Source organism: Cygnus atratus, chromosome 1 (assembly GCF_013377495.2).
Source record: "Cygnus atratus isolate AKBS03 ecotype Queensland, Australia chromosome 1, CAtr_DNAZoo_HiC_assembly, whole genome shotgun sequence".
Lineage (NCBI taxonomy): Eukaryota > Metazoa > Chordata > Aves > Anseriformes > Anatidae > Cygnus > Cygnus atratus.
This window is the reverse complement of record NC_066362.1, coordinates 47,154,336-47,177,898: the sequence shown is the minus strand read 5'-3', so window position 1 is coordinate 47,177,898 and position 23,563 is coordinate 47,154,336. Positions and strand designations below refer to the sequence as shown.

The window sequence follows — 23,563 nt, the reverse complement described above, 5'->3', positions numbered from 1 at the left end:
GATAAAGAATAATATAACATTTTTACTTGAATATGACATACTTTACATTTCTTTACAGAAAGGATATCCCAGCAGGAAGGAGAAAGGTGGAGCACAATCCCTGTAGCATTTCTTGTTCTGCATTGTGCAAAACTTTGTAGGGACACAGGAAGAGGATACGGAAGTTTCTACAGGAAAACGGAGAAAAGTTCAAACATAAACAGCATCCAAAAAAATTTACCAACAGTTTAGAACATTTCCTTTTTCTCTTCAAATACTTGAAGACACTTACATTATAGTTTACTATACATTTCTACGTATATCCATTTTTGCAATTTCTCTCCCAATAGCATCTTAAAGCAATTTTTAACGTGAATTATGCAAACTATATTCTGTGTGCTAATGTAAGCAATAATCTATGTGGTATAGCATTCTCCTTTTAGCAGAGTAAGTGAGTGTTGGACTAATAAGTTTATCTTACATCCTCTGTAGGATTTTGAAAGAACTTGGTGTTAAAAAAGATCCTCCTGAAGACCACTTCCACAATAATTGAAGGCCACTGAAGTCAAAGGAAAGTTGCTAAAACTTCAACACCTTTTGCACAAGGATGGGAGGTCTTGCTTCAGCCAAGCTTTAAGAATGTGCTTAAATCTGTTATTGCATGCAGCTGAAATGTGGATAAAAGGGTTATAGCTGATGCCTTCCCTCTCTTCTCACCTGGAAGACTTGTGCTTCACCAGATGGTGCTAGTGGTGGGCAACAGCCAACTTAACCATTCTCCTAAATTTGTGGTTGCTTGATTTTTTTTTTTTTTATCTTCAGTACAACATGAAAGCACATGGTTAACTCTTCAGGGCTTCTTTAAAGAGGGTGGATTTTGGCTTGTGTTTACAGTCTTTGGCTAAGTCTGGGTATAAGGAGAATACGGTTTGTATCAAAAAAGCTTTCCATTTAAATGTGGCATCTCTTGATAACAACTGGTCAACAGCACACAACAAAATACGAGACAATATTCATATAACCATAGCTCTGGCTGTATATTAGCAATTTTCTTAGAACTGCAACTATCATTAGTACTTGGTAAAAGCGTATCAGGTAGGCAAATGGATATCAGATTTTCAATGTGTATATTTAAGGTACAGACAGGAGAGCTGTCCTGAGCTAATACATAGCAAACCAGCATGAGAAAAATGCACAAACAGGGAATTTCTGGAGGAACAAATCAAGTTTGCATTGCAAGCCTGCATTACTTGAGTTTTTAGAAGGATCAAAATGCTGTCACGTTTAAATGATTCAGATCTGGGTATGGCTACACTGAAAGGTTTCTATACTTGTATTTTAAATGTATGGGGAAAAAAAAGAAAAAAGAATAACATCCCATCATAGACAGCAGAAGAGGAAATTCACATTTTAGCTGTGCTAAAGGCAGAATACGAATGTGTGTCTCTTATCTATGTATCTGTGTCTCCTACCTTGAAGCACCTATTTGGGCAGCTACATTAGCTGGGAAAGTTCCCCAGGATCTCTGCATAGAGAGCAGAGAGACATGAGCACCTATGGGTCATTGGTGGCAGGGTCCTAACTACATTCTTTTAATTGTTTTCTGAAGTTTCTCTCCTTCACCGTACATCAAGAAAAATGAGTGTACATGCACACATAAAGTATTAAGAAGATACATTCATTTTTTAACTGTTTTGTGTTATGTGACTTCGAAAAAGGATTTTCTAGCAAGCAAAAGGTAGCTACAGTTATGCTAATGGCAGTCATTTCCCATAAGAAACACACAGTGCATGTGCTTTATGGTCTGTACCAATGGCTGGTTAGGGGTTAGTTTTGGCTTTAAAAGCCCAAAGACATTTCGAAGATTTATTTTCTTTTCCAATGTGTCTTTTATATGAGTTTTATAATTGTGGCTATTGCATATGAGAACAGGGAAGGCTTTAAGAAAACATTGATTGTTAGAAAATGCACATCACCAAGACCATGGACAATTAACTTTGTAACTACAAACATGATAACACAAACATTGGAACCTTATAATCAAATACACTGTAATTAAAAGAAAAAAAACCATTGTCATATGCACCTAACTGAAAATTAAGAAGTGTCTCCCCAAGTGTGTGTCGTACAGGGAAACATAAAAGCTTACAAGGTCACATGTTGAAGACAAAATCTGCACAACTTCATTTGTCATCTAAAAATCTTAAAATTAGTGCGGGTTGAACAGAAGTGGCAGTGAGTCGCGCTCCATTTGACCAAAAGCATTTGAGAACAGTAAAACCAGTTTAATTATATTCAGATGCTATGGTGATACTTGGCAGCAGAAATACCTTGGTTAAGTTGTATTTAGAGATTAGGTTAGAGTAAAATAGACAGATGGGAGGCAGGAAAAAAAAAAGATAGATGAAATGCAACTAAACTTTTACCTCAGACCTTTAATTAATTAGCCTGGGGAAAAAAAATGCAGTAGAACAGATTGAAAGATTTAAGAGAAGCTCAGTGACCTCTCAAATAGTTAATCTTTGTGGCTAGATTAGACCACGGGGTTATTCAAAGATTCCCGGAATCCTCTTTCCCTGTTTTCATGGATTGTTCATTTAGGTGCTATAGGCTCCTTCAGCAGCATGACATTCCTGAAATGACAAAAAATCGTAGGCAATTGCACTGCACGCAGGAGGTAATTCCTTATAAATCTTTCACTAAGAAGGCAAACCTAATGAAATAGCAGACGTTAAGTGATGCTTTTAATCTAAACATGTTGGGTCATGTGCTTTCTTCCACAACAACACACAGGGAAAGCAAAACATTCAGGAAAGCAAAACGTGCCAGAGGAAGAGGAGCGTAAAAGCAGTCATTTCCCCAAACACTCCTTCCTGATCCAGCACCGCAGCCTTCTCGGGCTGGGTAGGGGACAGGACGGACACCTCAGGGACTCCAAAACATCATCCCCTCAAGACTGCATGCAGATTTCTAATCGCAACGCAGCAGTAATGCTCATTCACAGCCTCTGCCAGGAGGGACTGGAATGCGCTCCCCAAGGAAACAAAAGTCCGTGGGAGGAGGGAAGAGGCTCCCGCTTCTTTGCTGAGGTCCTGCCATCTGCACAGGATACTTGCTTTGTGGTGTGAAGAAGCACTTAGCCCTCCTCCTGCCTCTGACAGCAAACTTTTTAGGTTGAAACTTGCAGGATTTCTTTGTTCCAGAAAATGTGGCATGAGGTTTTTAACCTTTCGATGCTGACATGCAATTGTTTTTCCCACTGTTTGGATCCAGCATTGAACAACACACACAGTTTTGTCATTGTCTGCCATCTAAACCCTTTTTTAAAGCTCACAATTTTACTCAGGACAGCTCAGCAAAATGCCCAGGAAGGAATAATGCTTGAAGTGGAGCAATGTGCAGTGCCTTCTTCTGAGTTTCCGTGGGTTTAGAGCCAGTGCTACACCCTGGAGCTAGCACTGTACAGTATTGCAGGCTGGCTCTGCTTGCCAATGAAGCTGCCTGCGAGATGAGATAAAGCTGAAGACCAGGCCACTTTGTGAGCAGAACGGATCCCCCGGGACTTTTTGCAATAATGAAGTTGTTGGCTCTGAAACTCGTGTTTGTCCAGCTACAGGGAAGTGTGAAAGAGAAAAGCCAAACCTGCTGGAGGAACATTCATCAATTTTGATGCGACATTTGCAAGGCCTTGAAATAGTAATGTTGTGGAGGGCAACCCAAAATCCTGCATGAATTAGGCTGTTGTTCCAACTCAGGTGATCAGGTTCTGTATAACCACCTTCCAAAATCCCCCGGAAATCCTCCTGCAACCTGGCAGGTGGTTATTCAAGCCAGAACTACTAGAAAATAAGAGCGAAGAATGGTTACTTCCGATTTTGCCAAACAACTTACGATGGCAGATGTCAGAAAGGCCAATACAAATGCGAAACCTCTTCACTACAGAGCTTGTAATCTGGAAAGAAATACAAAATGTTCAGAGAGGGCGATATAATGCATACTTTCATTAAATATACTTGCAATTAAATTAGTAAATGAAATGACAATTATTTCCAACAGCTTTCAACTTTGTTCTCGATAATTATACATGATTATAAACATCTATGTACATTTAAGGAAAAATGTGTACTGCAAAGTGGCATTACAATTATTTAATTTAATACTATAATTACAGTGGGACTGAAGACTCTGAGTGAAATTACAGTAAAACATAGACCAACAGACATGACCCTCAGCCTGATGAGCTTAGACAGAGCTCTGGAGAGCAGCAAATCTGCCTTTTTTGTTGTTGTTGTTGTTGTTGTTTCTTTGCTTTAGATAGGTTAATTATAGAAGCACATGAGATTTATGAACATTTTAAAAATACAGTAGAAACGATCTGAAAGGACAGACAAAGCCTGGTTTCTTAATAGACGTAATCTAATGAAAATGAGGCAGAATTATAGTCACTATACTTAGGAATGCTTTGGGGCAATTTTTTTCAACAGAAAGCCAGGTTTATAAATACGGGCTCTTTTACAAACTCTACAATCCCTAGATAAACAGGCCACACAGAGACATCTTGGGTGCATATGTTTGTGCAGAGTTCGCCTGAACCCATCAGATTAGGGCTTTCAGTAGCGGTAATGTGCCTTTCTGGTGGAAGGGGAGCTGCCTCTAGTTACTCCCGGTTCTTTCCAAGTGTGACAGCTGTTGTCTGGACCAGCTCTGAGCAATGAACAACAGCTTCCAAAGCTAAACCCCCAAATCTCAACAGCTTAAGGACAGGACTTGGGCTTTATAATTAACAGTTGTAATGGTAGCATGCGCTGATGAATAGGCATGAATAGAGACATGGAAGTTGACTAGTGACCCTGCTAAAAACATAACCAGCATTTTTATGACTACATTAACAAACAGGTTTTCTGAGTGGAATTGCTTTTGCAGAGGAAAAGGGCTCCTCCACAATACAAACCTGCAATTTTCCTTGTTCACCATCTTGTATTTTTGTATCAGCTAGTCCTTAAGGATAGTGTTAAGTCTAAACTAATTTAGCTAGGTAGATATCATGGATGAGAGAATTTTAATAACAACTCTGGGAAGCACAGTGTTTTTACCAAGCACATAGATGTAGTCTCAAAAAATATTTTCTAGATGACTTCCATATTATTAGAATCACTAGCCCTGGCCAAAAGCTCACATTTTCTTCCACTTCCAGCAGAATTTTCTGAATTTGAGTTTCCAACATATCTTGATTTTTTTTTTTCAATTGAACACATTTCTCATTTTCTTCTCCACCATCCATAGGGTGATACGAAGAGCCCTCCCCCAGTGCCTGCCCAGCCTCCAGCATGGCAGCTTTGTTTAGTTTTCTACTTCACTACCTTGACAAAGAAGAACTAGTGCTGTAAAAGGTTTTCGAGTGCTCATGATAAATAAACATGTTCATTTTCTAACCTTTTTTAAGGACATAGCATTATTTACTTTGTGTAAAAGAAAAGAAATTTTGGTTTGGAAAAGTAATATTGACTTTGAGAGTTTGTTCTCTCAGATCCCCACACCACTGGTACTGGTCAAGGCAACTTTGGAATGTCTCTGCTTCTTCTCATCTTCACAAAATTAACGGAAGATAAATGCAGAAGATGAAGGTGGGTGCCCCCAGCTGTTGGTCCAACATTGCATTATTGGGACCATAAAAGCCCCTCTGGCTGCCCAGCTTTTGAAAATCAGGTCTTCAGTCGTACTTCCCAAGTGAATCTTGATTCCTGCACCCTGATGACTTAGATACTTAATGCAAGGACTTTGTCCGCTGCATGTTTTAATCTAGGAAATGTGCTTTCTGGAGCTAAATATTTTAATGATTCTTTATTTGGGAAACACCAAGTGAGCAGACCTCACATCTGTATTCTGATTCAGAATGACTTCTTGAAAGGGAATTAAAGAAAATGACAAAGTTATGCAATTTGGTGTGCCAGTACCGTGTTACGAGGAAGAGAATGGGGAAACACAACCAATTTCCATAGACTCCCACCAGTCTGCTTACTGCCAGCTGTTTGGAAGCTATTGGCTCATGCTTGGTGGCAAACTGCGACGAGCTTTTTAATCTCATCGGCGCATAGTTTTGTTCCCAGTGACATTGCAAGGAACAAGCCATTAGGGAGGTAAAGAATAATCACGGCTTCTACGTCACTTCACGTTGACAACATTTGGAGCTGCATTGCTTGAACGGTAACTCTTGTGACTGTTAAAAGAAACGGTAAATCTGTTAAAAAGAGTAAATCTGTTAAAAGAAATAGCACCACAGTATTGATTGTAAAGTATTATGTATTTTACATCGCTGATGCACTTTATGCTGGGCAGAGAGAAGACACGTCCCTCGCTCTGGGAGTTTCCAAATAAAATCAGTAGTGAGGATATAGTGAGGATATAGTGAAGATGTAATGAAGATATATGAGATACAACGATGTAACACCAAGCATGGGAAGTACTTTTAATAAATCCTTTAATAAATCCCCTTTCAGTAAGTCCAAACACACAGCTGAGAAGCGAGGCTCAGAACCTAAGCCCATCCCAGCACGCCTCCTCCGGTGCCTCAGAGACGCGATCCGGAGCGGGACGGTCCCTCTCAGGCTCGGCACCCCGAGCACCCCTCGACTCCGAGCCCTCCTTTCCCTCGTCTCACGGCTCCGTGCCGGGTCGCACCGCTCCCCTCAGCGTCTCCGGGTCCCCCGGAGGAGCCGCTGGGGACAGCGGCGCTGCCCGGGCCCCCCCCGGGGCCGTCCCCTGAGGGCCGTCGCCCCGCCAGGAGGCCGAGGCGGCCCCGGAGCGTCACCTGCGGGGCCGTGCCGGAGAGCCGCGGTCCCGGCGGCGGGAGGCTCCTCCCCGGGGGTGTAGCGCAGGAAGAGGTGGAGGTCGGGGAGACGCCGGGGCTCCCGGTGAGGGCTCGGAGGTGCCGTGAGGGCTGCGCCATGCGAGCGCCCGGCGCTACGGCCATGCTGCGCGGTGGCGGCCGGAGAGAGGGGCGAGGGGAGGAAAGGGCTGTTTACACAGACTGCAAACCGCCTGGGGAATAATGCAGGAAAGGAAGTGAGCCGGCTCTCTGTCTGACTGCCCTGACTTCCTGCTCGCTCTCTCTCGCACAGACACACACACACACCGACAAAAAAAAAAAAAAAAAAAAAAAAAAAAAGAAAAAAGAGAGAGGGGGGGGATCGGGATCTCGTTACAAGAGCAACAGAGCGCTCGCAGAGGACTGTCAGCATGGGCAGCCGGGGGGTTTTACCCAGCTCCCTCTAAAGCACCGGGAGGCACCGGGAAAGCCCCGCAGGCTCTGGGTAGGTACGGGTGCTGCCGCGCCGGGACAACTCCCCAAAAGTTTCGGGGGGCTGCGGGGAGGGCGCAAAACCCCCTACTTTCCCCCCCGCCTCGGAGAGGGGAGCCCCCGCGGGTCGGGGTGCGGGGTGGCGGCTGGGCGCTGTGAGGGGACCGGGGGGGGGGTGGGGACACGGACACCGCCGCCCCAGGGGTCTGCGAGGGGGACGGGGCTGTAGGAGAGGGGATGGGGTCCCCCCAAACCCCCTGCAGAGCCCCCCAGCCGCGTCCTGCCCCGGTCCTCCCCCGGGCAGCATCGCGATAAGGGAGCCTGGGGGGGTGACACCGCCGAGGGGGCGCCGGAGGGGACCCCGGAGCCGCCTGTGGGGGTGCGGGGGTGAAGGGGGGAGGCCGCCGCAGAAACTGCAAAAGGGGCTTTAAAAAAAAAAAAAAAGTGTCGGGAGAGTTTCTGGCTTGTCTGGAAACAGCAAGACTAATTGCCATGCGCTTCCGGTTTGAAACTGGCAGCAGACAACATCTTGAAAATGAGTCACTGCAGCTCACAAAGAAACTCTGTGGTTTTCTCCCTCTCAGGTTTATATATTTGCTCTTTTTACAGTTTCCTTTGTAGTCCTCTGCGTTCTGCCCGGCCCTCCCCCTCCCCACTTTGCTGAGCCACCCCCTGCCCCAAGACCCCTTGGCCGACGCTGATAGTTTCCACGACCAGCTGAAAAAAGCCCTGAAAATGTTTGTAAGGAAAAAGAGAGAGAGAGAGAGAGAGAGAGAGAGAAAGGGAGAGAAAGTGGAGAGTTGTTTTTGGATCTGGCTTTGCTGAAGGTTAGAGGGACTCTGATGCTGCAGGGGGAAAAAGTTCCCTGAATTTTCCACTGGCTGCAGGAAGAGAGCCCATTTAGTCATGGCTAAGTAATGTCTGCACACACACCAACTAATCTCATTAGGAGTTTCCGTTCCCTAACACAGGAGGGTTTTGTGAAGCCCTGTCAGCCTTTCTAGCATTGCAGTTGAAAGGGAGACAAGTTACATCTTTATTTACTTAGGGGTGCAGTGCTAAGACAAGTTTGTACAATGCAGCATCTTTTTGGTCGTGAGGACTACAGGAGTTGATGGCTGCATTTGATTTCAAGCAGAAAGTTGTGGTTCGTCTCATATTTTGCTCATACAGGCTTCTTGATTATTTCAGATTGAAAGCAATTTATTAAATATTTGCATAAGGTGAAGTGCAGAAATGGGGAATGCGGAAGGCTGTGTTAAGATAAACATGAGCTCTGCATCCATGACGATTGCATGTGATTGAATGATAAAAAGACACTCTTGTGACACGGTGCTGGGGCGATGAGCGTGTTTCAGCTGTATATTCTCTCACGTAACCTTGCTGTATTGGTACTTTCTTTACGTATTTGGTTTTCAAGTGATGTTTATTTTGTATATGTCACTTTTAACTTATTGGTTTGTGTAATTATTTTGTGATGATTGGTCTTCATAGCAGTCATGAAAAATGTCCATGTTCAAAATTAGAAAGATTTTTGCCGTGACCCAGTGATCTATAATTTCAGTTAGAAGATAACTTTTTTTTTTTTTTGGGGGGGGGAGAGTCTGGAGAAAACAAAGAAAATGGAGAGTTGCTTGCAAGTGTTCTTATCCTTAAAGAAATGTCCAAAATGTGAACAAAATTGCAAGTTAGAGGAAATAACACTTAGCTACTTAACTTGAATTACTGTGTGATACCATTAAACTAGTAAATAGTGTGCAACAAAATAGTAACTGGATGGAGGACTAATTGCAATACACCATGTGTTTACCTTTGAGGATCTTCGGTGTTTCCTGTACTTTCTGTGTCCAGGCTGCACAGAAAAATTCCTCATTAACGTCACTTTATGGAGGAGTTTTATTAGTGGATTACTGACACGGCCTCCAGACACAGATGCCCCTTGATTTCATGGTTGGGCAGAGAAAAAAATTTAAAAATAATATGTAAACCAGAAAACGCCTGACCTCTGTTCCAACTGAATGCAGTCATCAGGTAGTGAGAGTTATTTTCTGGTTTTGGAGTTTTATTTGTTTTGTAAAATTCTAGATCTTTAGGGAGAGGTGCATCACTATGCATAACATTAAAAAATGTGTTGAATACGTTAGGGAACAGTCGGCTTGACATACAACACTCAAACTCTTATCGATGAGGCTTTTCCTTGCTCTTATTATCTCTGCTTGAGATATGCACATTTAATTGCCCACTTACTGCGTTAAACATTGCTGGAATTTCAGTGTGCCATCTGCTGAATCAGCGTAGGTGAAGCACGCACATTCGTACGTACAGATATGCAGTGTAGATATACTATACACATCTAAATTTCATATAGCGCATTCACTCAGCTTAATTAAAAACATCTTGATGTCCGCATGGAAAAATAGATGTAGTAGTAATGTACAGTTGTGTGTTCTGTATATTTGAAACAGTGAATGAGAAGCAGTCCGTAGATTGTATTAAAGTTACAGCAGTTCGGTTTGGAAGAGAGAAAAATCCAAATACCCAACGATGCATGATGGTTTTCCACTTATGTAATAAAAAGGTCTTAGAGGTGTTTCACTATGATTTTATTCTTTCCCTATTTTAATTTATGAAATACAGAGTGTGTGAGAAGAAAATACGCTATTGGCTAAGGGATGAGATGTTATCATAACTGCTTATATCTCAGTTTTCTGATCACCTCCATGAGTTGTTCCTAAGAAGAAAAAAAAAAGGACTTTTATCCTTCTCAGTATTGCCAACTCCTCCTCTATGCAACAGCTGAAACGAGCAGCACAAGCACGGGGGAGAAGCTCAGCTACAGCCTTCCTTGTAACTGTGTTTACAAAACACAACACGCATGGATGCTTTTATGTGTAGAAACAAAAATCTATTTTGTTTTACCCATTAGCAAACAAAAATCTATTTTGTTTTACCCATTAGCACTTCTCACTGCTTACTGATGCACGGTGCTTCTTTGCTCCTATTACTTAATATTTCATTAAACTTAAATCACGAAAATAATTCAAGTGTCTCGCTCCAAAGACTGAATTATTCTCCTTTGCTGCGTGCTAGGTCTGATGATGTGCACTTTGCTTTCTCGTTGTATTGCCGTTCTTGGGATGGAGGCCAACTTCAGGGCGTGCTATGATCGCGGTATTCGTATCGGGACGGTATTGCTGGTCAAGTGGCAGTATAGCTGAAATCTGCCTTCACTTAACGTCCTGTTCTGGAGGACTTGCCACAGGATGAAAGTCTTTTGGCAGGTTCACCGTGGTGCATGGAGCTTGCTTTACGTGTGGGAAGACAGGTACATGCAATACGTAGGGGCGCTTGGGCCCCTCAGTTGTATAGAAAATGCGAATGTTAGCTTTGGGAATGCAATTACATGGCACTTTGTGGCTTCAGAAAATCAAAGAAAAGAAGTAACGCTGGAATAAAAAGATTTGGTCACTAAAGATCGGGGAAAGTGGGATAAGACTGGGAGACCCAGCATGGTTATTAGTGATGCGCGTGTATATAAACCCTTATTTGAGCTCGGGTACCTCGGTGGCATGGCATCCATTTGGTATGGTCAGGTAGTTACAGTTATCTGTGTTTGGTGAGCGGCTGCGTGTCACAGTGCTAAATAACCCGAGATAGAAAAGGACTGGCGAGTCGAGGAGTGCCACAGAGGTGCGGCAGGTTGCACCCCTGCGTGCAGCACACGATTTATCGGCCCGCAGCCTGCTGGTGTCGGTGGCCCCAGTCTGCAGCATGTCTGAAGGCTGGTTTTCTTTTTCTTCTTTGACACCTATTACAGGGCATGGCTAGCCCGAGCTGGTTTCGGAGTGCGGCTGGTTTTGAGCTGCTGTGCGTGGTTGGTAACCACACCCAGTGGCTCCTGCAGCAGGCTTTCGCTGTGGGGCCTTTGCAAACCACCTCGTGCTGCCCATGGTGGGAGTCATTCGCCGTGGCCTTCCCCTCCGTGTTCCCCACGGCAGGGAATCTTGCAGCCCTGAATCCTTAGGCAGGTGTTTACTTGGCGTGTGGCTTTTTGAAAGGATCATCTAATGTTCTGGAGGCTGTTGGGAGCTCTTGAAAGACTGAACGTATCTGTTCTCATGTTGGAGTGTGATCGAGTGGTTAAAGAATGGAGCGATGAAAGAATTAGTCATGGTTTTTCAGGAGAACGTCAAGGTGTAGGAGCAGGAAGTCCAGCTCACTGCTCTGCAAAACACAAGGCCACGTGTCTGGAAACAAAGCAGATGAAGCACCAAGCACACCTTACCTGTGCGCTTCACGAGCAGAAAGCGCACCTTTGTCCTTAAAACTGTCTTAAAACCCCAACCCGTTTATGTACCAGGAGTTGTATCCAAACTCAGATTCTTAAGGGTTTACTTTTAAGAGTGGATTTAAACTCAAAAGCTCTTTGAAGGAGACTTGCTGCTTTTTTAAAAGCAAAAATTAAACAAAATACCTGCCGCTAGCATTGATACAAAAACATCGTATGCCAGCTACTTCAACACCGATTAATTACTGCGCAGACATTCTGCATGTCTAATTTTATATGGACGCTTTGTGGGGTACCCAAAGTACTCTGGAATTCTCAGTCTGTCTAGCCAGTGTCATTCGTGGTCAGGATCTCACAGTGTGCTGAATAACTAACTATTTAGGAAATTATTTTAAGTCATATTATAGTTGAGAACGCCAGAGGCCAAATTTCGCTGTGCCGTTAGCAGATACAGCTCAGCTGAAAGTTACACTTCCTATCACTCCTGTGGCATCACAGTTACCAGTACCGTGTCTGCTTTTGCCCTTCTTGCTCTGGTAGCACTGCTGTGGCTATCTATAGCAGTGGTTTTGGGATCCGTAATTACTTCGAGCGGTTGCGCGGAGCTGGCGTGTCAGCGTGGCTGTCGCAGTGCTGCGCTGCCTGGCCTGTGGGAGGGATCCGCTGAGCCCTGCACGCGTGGGCCACGCGGTGAAAACCGCTCACCTGGGTGGCGACACCTGGGAACTTCGCAGATAAATAGCTGTTAGCTACGGAAAGAAAGTTTTCTGCAGACTATACCACATGCTCTTTCCGCAGCGGAGGAGTTAGGTGCAGCTCAGGCCATTCAGAAGAAGGATTTCTGTAGGATGCCACAAACTGGGTCTCTGCTGGCCAATTGGCTATTCCATATTTGCAGATTCAGGATACAGCTCGGATGGTCTTTACAAATACCCATTGCTACCTGCTGATGGGTTTGGGCTGCTGTGCAAACAACACACTCTTAGTTTCTTCAACTTTATGCAATTTTTTTAAAATCTTGTGGATCCTAAGTGAGAGATCACGTGAGGTACTAGGAGAGGAAAAGCCACATCTTACACATTATCTCATTGCTTTAGCTGACATTAAATTATGCAATGAATCAATTGGTTGTAATTTTTGTGATGCTTACTAGTCATGCAAAATTGGTAAAAGCTCTCTAAGCACTAACCTAAGTATAAAATTCTGGTAGTGTAATTTGACTAGGTGGGTCTTTCTCTGAAAATGTTAGTGAACCAGCAAAAAAGACGTTTATATAAAATAACGTTTTTTACAGTTGTACAAATAAGAATAGACTTGGCTTATATAATTCATCTAAAGAGTCATAAAGCCTTTAATTGAATGACCTCCTGTAAGTTTCCCATCCTTGTTTTGCAAAACAGCTGGCAGTTTGTCTGGAAAACAGGTTTCTATTACACATCCATTTGCCTCTGTTGTGGTGACAGCACCTCTTCACTGCAGCTCTGCATCTCTCTTCATCTTTTTTTTTTTTGATATGTAGAAAATTGATCAGATATATTTTAGTGTAAGCTTTTGGGGAAGGATGCTAATGAGTGTTATTGTTTTAAATGTTTATCTTGTGGTAACGTTGAGTGGCCTCTGTTGTATCAAGTCACAGTACAACACAAACAAAAAGTTTATAGACTCAAGTAGCACTATTACCTCTTCCCAGCAATTTACAGTAATTCATGAGAAGAAACAATCTTTAAAAAGCACTTAGAAAGTAAGAGCAAATTCCTGTTGGTGCTATGTTAGCAAAATCTGGAGAAAGTTGCCTACCTTCAGAGAATTTCTTCCGTGTTACACTAATATGGCTGAGATGGGAATTGGGTTTGGAGTCCAGATACGGGCCCCTGTGGAGCCTGGTGACTCAGAGCAGACTCAGAGCAGCCAGCATGTGTGGTTAGGCCAGCAAGCTGCTAGCGTGGAGTTGGGCTGGTACAGCAAGCACGGCTGCAGCCCTCCGTCCTGCTGCCGCTGCTGCAGTGCTGAAGGTCTCCGATAGAAACGCTTCCAAAACAGAGCGGTATCAAGGCTGGGCTGATTCCTGGTCTTTCCTGGGAACGGGGTGCAATAAAACTGGCTGCGCAGTCTGGTCCAAGTTGAGGAGAGGGGATGTAGTCTTTAAACTTTATTTGAACGTGGAATCTCGTCGAGGAGTCAGTGTGCAGGTCCAAATGATGGCTGTTGTGCATCCTGAGCAGCAGAGACACTAACAGCCTGGCTGGTGTATTAATGTCATTTCTAAGCACAGGCAATCTAGGCAGCTCTCACGGGCTGAAGTTTGCTATAATCATTGAAATACTCTCCCATTTCTCTCTCCTTCGTAGCTTGCAGCAGCCATGGCAATTAGTTCGAATAGACAGGACATGGACAGTACAGGAGGCCAACAACCAGCTCTTCTGTTGGCTGCAATCTCACACATTTTAAGGTACATTCTGTCGGGTATTCCACTGGCTAATTACTGATGCTAGGGGAAGAGTGTAGGTGTGACATTCAAGTTCTTGTTGGTGTACTAGACAAGTGAGTAATGTTAGAAGCTAAAATAGACTTTCAATTGGGTTTCAGTTTAGCTTAGCTCATGGTAAACATGCATAACAGAACGTTGATTAGCACTGAGAAGGGAGGAGAATACCAGATTTTTGAGATCTGGACACGTAAAAGGAGATTCTTAATTTATGTTTTTACTATGAGACCATTGCACACAGAATTAATACCATTTAAAGTGAAAAACAGACTTTAACTAGTGTTGTGATTGGTTGCTCATTATTTATGATTAAGCAACTTGCACCATGGCTTGTGCTCTATGAACTGTTACAGCAGTGCTAATTGTATGGGAAGGAAGAGTCCGGATAAAATCTTCCTATATGCACGTAGGTTGCCATCTGCTGAATTGTGTTACACCATTTTCGGTATAATGCTGTGACTGAGTCCTCTTGCAACGTGAGAATATACAGGTAAGCTGTTGATGTCACTGAATAGTTCAGTGACTCATCGTGCTAATCCAGCACGCTCTGACAATTCGGTGTGCATAGGAAGGCGAGCTCCAGCTGGCAGTGTGAGCCACCATCACCTTGCCGTGCTTCAGGTCTCACAGAAATTGCCAGCTGCCTCAGTTTGCCTGAGCAGAACTGCCAGAATTGCATTTCCTTTCGTTTTGACCAGCTTCCTGTCTGCCCGCAGGCCTAGACAAGGCCTGCTTGTCTGTCGGAGTTTCTAGTCTAGGAAAAATCAACAGGGGAAGATTAGTTTAAGAATTTGAATATAAAATCTTTGAAAAGCACCATTTGATGCAGCTGATAGTATTAATACACCATTTAATAACTTACAGCCCCTAGCATAAGTTACCGAGCATTCAGTCTGCTGTCACAGCAGTGGAGGTGTTGGTACTTCAGTTTAAGAAAGGTGTACTGCGAAGGAAAAAGCATTTAAATTTGGGAGCAATCATCAGTATGCCAAGGAAACTTTGAGGATAGCCACTGTTGCTGAAGACTATCATCTGGCCTCTTGTGTCTTTAGCTATTTTTTTGTTTCCATGCATATTTTCTCTGAAGTTACCAGAGGCTGTCAGAGGGTTTACATAGGACAGTCAAATAATCGTGAACTGTGTCCTACTGATGCTGGCAAAAATGTAAGAGAAAGTCGTATGGGGAAAATAAACATATAGAGCTGGCTTTGAAACCAGAAGTCCCTCAGATTGCAGCGTAGCGTACTGCCAGCATGCCACAGATGTGCACCACATGAGGAGACAGAAAGCAGTGTGAGGAGCCTGCATTCATTTTATGTCTTTCCCAAGGTGAATGGTTGGAGCCATTACAGGTTTATGTAGTTCTGTTTACAGCTAGCGTTAGAAATAGTTGAGCAGGTTGTTTTTTAAGCCCTTCACAGGGAGGCAACTAGCCTAGCCGTGTTTCCTCCTGCTGAGGGCTTCCACACAGTCTGATTAAAATGGTTTCTTGCATCCTCATGGATGGAAGTAAGGATCCTTATACAAGGAATTTAAGAACTACATCCTTACGGAGAATCTCCAAAACACCCATGTTTTAGAGGTGGTGTCACCACACCTCTTGTTGGCAGGCAATCAGACCTTTGTTGTATTAATGTGCAGGTTGTAGAACTTTTTTCCTTTGGACATCCACCTCAGCCTTTCTTTGACTTATTAAAAATAATAATAAATAATAATAATAATAATAATAAAACACACTGAAAACATTGTATTTCCAAATATACCTGCTGGAACTGTTGCTGGACATGTGTACGAATGCTTTCTTTTCTGCAGAGTAACCGTGTTAGCATGTAATATTTTGCTAGGTCTTGTTGCTGTCTTTCATGTTGCTGTTAACTGCAGGAGTCTGTTTATTTTTTTTAAACGTGCTGAGGCCAGAACAGTGGGTATTCTTGCTTGAGAAGGAAACCCTGCAAATTATTACACTTTACTGTAAATAATCTTTTAAATTATAATATAAAGAGACGGCTATTATGCAGGAGACGCAGAGTAGGCATACCTCATGTGATTCTGCTAAGGACACCAGCCAGGAAAACCCTCTGTGCTTTTTTGGCACATCCCTACACCGATTTGGATTTGTGTGGCAACATTACTGTACTGCTGAATTGGATCGGAACTTCTGTGCCGGGGCACTCTGCAACTTTTTCTAATGTTTCCACTGGGTGGTGCTGCAGGAATTCCTATTTTTTTTTCACTTGAATCTGCATTTCCCAGAAAGACGCCTCTGAAATATAATAGGAGGAAGTCCTGATTTAGAAAGTTTTTGCAGTTTCAACACAATAGAAGAACTTGGAGGATGCTCTGGCAGGAAATGTCCTCGTTGCTGGATGTGGAAAAATTACCAGCACTCTGTATCATACGCACCGCCAGTCCCCCAAAGTGCAGTGGATGTGGATAGCACCATCAGTTTGATTTATTAACCTTTAACAGAGAAAGTTCTGCATCAGGTTAAACTAGGTATATTTACACACTCATTTGTGAGCTTATTTTTTCCAGGCCAATTAAATTAGCAGCAAGATCTCCTTTGATGATGGGTAGTTGAAAACTTGCTACATAAACACATTGATATTTGTTTTTCCTCCTTTCTGGCAGAATCACTGACTTTTCACCAACCACATCCTATTTATCACCCTTGAAGCATCTCTGTTGAGAAACAAAGTGTGAGGACTGACTCAGACTTTTGCCTTGGTCTTTCAAATGTTTCATAGCAAACACTTGGACAGATTTGGCAGTTCTCTTTAATCTCTTGTGATATACTCGTTATGCAGGCTAAGTTTCAGTGGAAAATGTTAGGTGGGACTGATTTTTGTGGTTATTCTACAAAAATACCTTTTCTCAATCAGCTCTCTTTTGCTTCTGTTATGAAATACAAAACAAATAATTTTTTTTTTTTTAGAAACTAAAATGCAAAAGAGTAAGATCAGCGTAGAGCATTTGTAAGGTGTTAACTTTCCATGCAAACATTCATGTCAGAACTATGTCAAAAATAAATAGGGCTGGAACAGCTAGAGTCTGCCTTATTCTATATTTTTCTCAAAATATATTATTTCGTCTTTGATCCTTGCCCTTGTGGAATTGAATTATTTTGGTCCTTTCCAACAAAAGTGTTTTTTTTAAACTCACATAACTGCATGTAAGTATTATTGCGTTTTAAAAGAGAGTGTCGTTTACCATCCTCTCTGTTTCCAATATTGAGAAATCGTGTTTAAAAACAAAAGGCAAAGGAGACATGTTCTTTCACATGTTGTTGCAGTAGTCCTCTCAAGGGTTAAAATGAACCTGAGACACTTAGAAAAATAAAACCAGAGCTGCTATTACAAACTGGGACAGATGTAGGAGGCCAGGTTTCCTGTGGCCCATTTTCCAGTTTCCTGGCTGCAACCTGCAGAAATAAAGGAAGCCGAATGTGAACGTGAATGAGAACCTAACAATGCCCCACGTCACGCTGCTCCAAAAAACATGCTGCTCGCCAGAATTAGGATTCAAAAGCAGTAAATGGATGCACAAAAAAATAGACACGCATTTCCCAGACTAGTCGAAAAGGAAAAATAAGGCATCTGTTGCAGAGAAATGCTGCGTGCTTGCAAAAGCACACGCTTCCCTGTAGGAGCCGTGTAAATGGAGGTGTGTGCCTGCTGCGGTGGGGTGTAAGAAAAGGAGCTGGATCCTTTACAGCTGCTTTGGCTGCAGAAGGAATCAGCCGTTTTTTTCATACACGGAGTGAAATTAATTTCCCTGCCCTGACTCTGTGTCTTAATCCTTTTCACATACCTGTCTGATCACCAGCTCTGTGTGACTACTTACAGTGCATAATGCTGGCTGACACTTTTATGTCTTCCTGATTTAATCGATCCCCATTTTTTTTCCCCAGTCCCTGGGCTCCCCAGGCAGTCTGTCCCACTCATCTCCTCCTCCTCATCCCCACATCCCATGACCTGCTGTGTGGCTCAGAGCCCCAGATGTCCCTCTGCAGACCCTGTGAAGTGACAAGGGACTGGTTTTGACCCTAATGCCTGGCGGAATCTCTGGGTCTAGACTTCAGAGCTTGTGCACGTTGATTGCCCAGGAGCAGCAGTATGTCTCTCTATTTCAGAAAGGCCAATGGAGGAGCTAACGTAGAGTGGGGAGAAAGGATTCAGGAAATCTCCCTGGCATATCTGGGAGAATGAGGGATGAGTATGCAGCTTTAACGCAGTCAGATGGAAGCTAAGAACCTGTGCAGACGTTCTGAATGCTACAGAGCTGCTTTCCAGCTTCCTTCCTTTTTTTTTTTCCCCTAGCTTTTCCTTTGCAAGCATCCTACAAAACTTAATGCTTCAAAGAGTATCCTATGTATCTCACAGTTCATGTCATAAATCTTTCTGATAATGAACTTTTTATTTAGCTAGCTTTGTTTCTGAGCCTTCTGGTTTTCTGCTGCCTGGATTAAGATGGCTTGGTTGTTTCTTTTACTTTTCCTGGTAGGTTAATGACTTATTTTTATAGCCTTAATGCCGCTTTACTGACATTTTGTCCTATAGAATTTTATATGCACTGTCTTGGTCAAAAAAGTGGTCATCAGCACACATATTCATATGTGTTAACCATTTCTAGTGTAACTTGCACAATGTTTTCATAACATTTGCTCGTGCTGGTAGAAGTCAATCTCAACACACCAAGTGGAGAGCCAGTCTTTGGTATTTTCCCCCCTGTTTACAGGAAAATCAGATCTTGGGTGGGATGCTCACCCACGCGGATGTATTTCGCTTTCAGGGAGAGCTTTCAGTGCTGACTTCACTGCTGCTCCAAGTCCAGGCATTTAAGTTAGGCCCTTAGTTTGGTTGAAACAAACAGGGGTGATATTACCAGCGCAGGTATTCCGGGTTTCCTCCTTCCCACATCAGTCCTGAATGTAAAATGTGATGTGTGGAGATCGCATCAGATTACACTGCCATGCTGTTGGTGGCCTTTTTACAGAGGGATGCATTTGAAGAATGCACATTGCACACAGATGGGTATTAGTGTGGTTGGCTGTCACTGTTGCCCAAGAAATAGACTTTCAGGAAACTCGGCTCTGAAACATCCTTTTGCCATTTGATGCTGCACTTCCAAGTATAATTCTTAGGGTGTAATCAGCTCTGCCACTGATTTTTTTGCATCAGTGGTAGTGGAACTGAACACAAAGTAAAATTACCAGACTATTTAGGTGAGGTCAACCTAGCAAACTTTGTTTCGTGGCTTAGAAAATATCTGAGTGTAAAATGCCTTGTATAAATATTCGAAAAATGGTAACCACATGTTCAAGTTAGAGCATGAAAAAATAAATTCTGATTCTTCTGTCTGTATGAATTCAGATTAGACTTTCCGTAGCACAGAATATTTTTCTTCCATAGGTTGTCATTCTGTACCATAGACGAATGTCACTGTCTAAATAAGGGATTTTTTTAAAACCATTTTTCTTTTAATCACCATCATTCAGTATGTGGTTACATGTATTATCTTCTGCCCAGCATTCAAATCCTGTACAGAGCACAGAAGTAACAGGAATATTTATTATTACAATTTAATATTAGTAAATAGTTGAATGAAATGTGAAATATATTCCCTGTAGGAAGTGATCACATCCTGGCACCCATTTCTGTCAAATTAAGGAGAAACATTGGATTCCTTTTGAGTCAGTAAAAGTTCAAAAGAATTAGAAAATACATAAATGAAATACAGAGTATTTTGAAGATTTCCAACTCCTCCCAGTCATAATTTAAAATATTTTTTTAGTGTAGTAATGTGTTTTTGGTTAAATTACATGGCCTGGGATACATCTGTTGGGTGATTCTTTTGCTCCACCAGTCAAATCAGGTGCAAGTACAGTGTGAGGCCACGTTGTCCACCCAAGAGGATAGTTAATAATTTGTGGAATGCCAAAATGGTGCCCATAAACAAAGGCAGGTTAATACTTCAGTTGACCTGATTGGAAATAAAGTATTTTGAACCGTTTAAAAAACAATGCTGTCACTGCAGGTTGGATTTTTAGTACTCCCCTGCAAATCACATTTTAGAGAATGAAAATGAGGCACAAACATTAACACCAATTTACCAAATATATGGTACTCCATTTGAAATGCCTGAAGCCTCCTTTTTCATAATACTTAAAGATCTTGCATCGCCATATATGCTCTGCATAGCATTTCCATTAAAGGTGGTTCTGGCTGTGAACATTCAGCCCTCAGCACATCAGACCCGATGGCCTCAAGTTGGGTGCTTGAGGGGACAAAGACAGGGGACATACAATTAATGATCAGCTGACAGTGTAGTTTGCTTGATCTGCCTCGTGCAGCAACCACATGCGTACGGTTGCTCTAAGCTTGTATGGCTGTAAGTGGTGGTGATAACCTTTTATAATGTAACCCGAGGGTAGCGCTGGGTGGGTACGCACCCGTGTAGGGTGCGTAGGCCAGCGCAGGCCTGCGCTGTTCCACAGCGTTATGCTATGGCTGAGCTGCCATGAGGCCCACGTTTGGTAAAGGAAATGGAATCCCAAACTGTTTACATTTGGTAAGATGATAACCAAGGGAAAACACGTTCATAATGGGAAGTGTAGTGCAGCGTTAGCCGTAGGTTACGTGGTGAGTGTTCTTAGCCAGAGGTGGATGGGGATGGAGGAGCCTGCAACAAAGTACACTGTGCTGGGAGCTCAGTTCCACCTAAATTCTTTGAGGGGACGTGATTGCTGATCATCTGAGGGAAGATGTAATTTAAGGTCTGCAAGGAGAGAATTGCATCTCTAAGGTATTACACTGTTTTGGGTAACAGCATGGGGGTGGAGTTTGTATTGGTGATTGTATAACTATTCCATCTGTTAATTTCCTCAGCTGACATTACGTAGACAGGTTTTGTAACCTGGGACACCTGTATGCATTTTTATACAATTTTGAAGAAAATTACGTCTAATTTTCCAGAGGAAAAAAAAAGTTGTGTGCTTTCTTGTTCAAGAGAACTGTGTGATTTGAGCTGGAATTACGCGAGTACCTCTGTGTAATATATAATGTATAGAAACTATGATTACTTTAGAGCAATATGGCTGCATATACCTACTATGTGTAGTAGTGTAAGTTGCAAAACTTTAAATATTAATGAAAAGGTATGTATCTGTGATGCCAATGAATAGGGATACTGTAATAGCAATGACATTACAGATGATTAATCCACTAAGGATGTTAATACTTGCACTGATGGTGTAATTTAAAGGAACCTCTAAGACAGTAAAGCAAGTATATAGCATTCAGCTATTTTGAATTGTAGCTGTATATTTTTTTCTTGCCCTACGCTGGATATAGAGTGATAAAAAATGCAATGGAGCAAATGCAAGACCTTTGAAAGTGCCAAAGCATCCCTATAGGCAGTTCTGTTTCAATGCATTGTGGTCCTGTGAGCCTTTGCCATCTCTTGAAGGTGTTGCGTGGTTGTGTTACACAGCTGGGTGTCAAGGGTGTATGTTTCTGTCCTCAGTTAACTGATCCTCAGTTAATTAGAGAAGCAAAGCTTTTGCAGGGATAGTAAAACCATAATTAATTCTGCAAAACCTTGTTTGGCCTGCGTGCTTGGAAATTATGTTGACCAAAGCAATGCTCCAAACTCTGTATTTTTGTGTAAAACTATTTACAATATTCTCTTGTATCTTTACCTGGTTTTTACACGAGTGAAGCTTACGCAATTCTTCTTCTTCAACTACTGTGTGGTGAAGGCAAGCATACAGCAGCATCTGGTGAATTTAGTAAGACAAACGATTTCTGCTCTCTGGGGACGTACTGAAGAGGCTCAGTCTCCTGCTGTACTGCTGCCTACAGGGAATAGTTAGAAGTCTTCTGCCCTCTGGTGGTCAACACACCAAAGGAAAGGTGAAGCAGGAAACCCGACGTGCAAGAGTAATGTATTAGGAAACAAAATGAGCAGGGAAATTAAAAATCGAGAGTTTGTTTAGAGAAAGACAAAAACATACATTGTTACATATTGAAAGGTAAGTCAAGTAATAATTAACCCCATTCACACCACAGTGAATTAATCCAGTAGTGCTGGCATCTTTAAATCTGCATTAGTTAGATATAACCTGGAATCTCAGGGTGGTTTGGGTTGGAAAGGACCTTAAAGTCCACCCAGTTCCAACCCCAGGGACACCTCCCACCAGACCAGGCTGCCCAAAGCCCCATCCAGCCTGGCCTTGAGCACCTCCAGGGATGGGGCATCCACAGCTTCTCTGGGCAACCTGTGCCAGGGCCTCACCACCCTCTGAGTGAAGAATTTCTTCCTTATATCTGATCTAAACCTACCCTCTTTTAGTTTAAAGCCTTGTCCTATCACTGCACTCCCTGACATCTCCCCAGCTCTCCTGTAGGCCCCCGTTAGGCACTGGCAGGCCACTGTGAGGTCTCCCCGGGGCCTTCTCTTCTCCAGGCTGAACAACCCCAACTCCCTCAGCCTGTCTTTGTAGGAGAGGTGCTCCAGCCCTCTGATCAGCCTCGTGGCACTCCTCTGGACTCGTTCTAACAGCTCGAGGTCCTTCTTGTGCTGGGGGCCCCAGAGCTGAACACAGGGCTCCAGGTGGGGTCTCACGAGAGTGGAGTTAAAGGGGGAGAATCCCCTCCCTTGACATGGCCAGATATTTGTATCAAAAGAGGCCAAGAAAAAATGATTTGATACAGTGTTAAACATGCTAAGGCTGGCAGTGTTGTTGAAAGTGTTTGTGTGTGTGAATATCATCTTGTAGTTGTGTGGTTCAAAAGGCCAGTTACAGCTATATCTTTATTACAATAAAAATTGTCTTCAGCGGTAGCACACTCAAGTTAAGTTGTGTATGCGCCTGTGCTGAACTAGAATATAGTCATTCTTACATTTATTCTTCTGTTGCACCATGTGAACTAAGTGGGCAGTGCTTTCCTAAATACTTGCTGTATTTTATGTGTCCCATCAGAAAATAGCAGTGGAAAAAAAATACTGAAACAGGAGTGCAGGACTTGCAGGTCTCATGGACGAGCATGGTTGTGAATGATGTGGTTTCATTTGCCAAATTATGCAGGATGACTCTTACACAGAGCTTATTACTGAAATGAATGTTGTTCCCGCTACCACCTCCCAGATGTTTTTCACACCATTGCTCTCCTTTGTCCCTTGTAGGTATGGAGAGTGCAATCACGCTGTGGCAGTTCCTTTTGCAGTTGCTGCTAGACCAGAAACATGAGCACCTGATTTGCTGGACGTCTAATGATGGCGAATTCAAGCTACTCAAGGCAGAAGAAGTGGCTAAGCTGTGGGGACTCAGAAAAAACAAAACTAATATGAATTATGACAAGCTGAGCCGAGCGCTCAGATACTATTATGACAAGGTAAATTTTGTTATTCTCATGCAGACTAAGAAAATAGAAACACTACCATTTAATATTTCACCTCTATGTGGACACTTTTAAAAGTTCCCTTAAGCAGTTTTTACAACAGACGGTACTAC

General features: G+C 42.8%; 1 protein-coding gene across 4 annotated transcripts in view; it reads left to right on the top strand.

Moving 5' to 3' along the window:
* Window positions 1-6,461: 6,461 nt before the first annotated feature.
* ELK3 (ETS transcription factor ELK3) overlaps window positions 6,462-23,563 on the top strand; it is a 35,674-nt gene continuing 18,572 nt past the window's right edge. The window contains exons 1-3 of one of the 4 annotated variants that reach the window (XM_035551574.2): window positions 6,463-7,289; window positions 13,913-14,013; window positions 23,236-23,444. In XM_035551574.2, the coding sequence (XP_035407467.1) occupies window positions 23,238-23,444 (207 nt within the window). In that variant the 5' untranslated portion in view covers window positions 6,463-7,289; window positions 13,913-14,013; window positions 23,236-23,237. Of the gene's footprint in view, window positions 7,290-7,997; window positions 8,018-13,912; window positions 14,014-23,235; window positions 23,445-23,563 lie in introns of those variants that run through there. The other 3 variants (XM_050710374.1, XM_035551573.2, XM_050710376.1) reach the window with 3 other exon arrangements.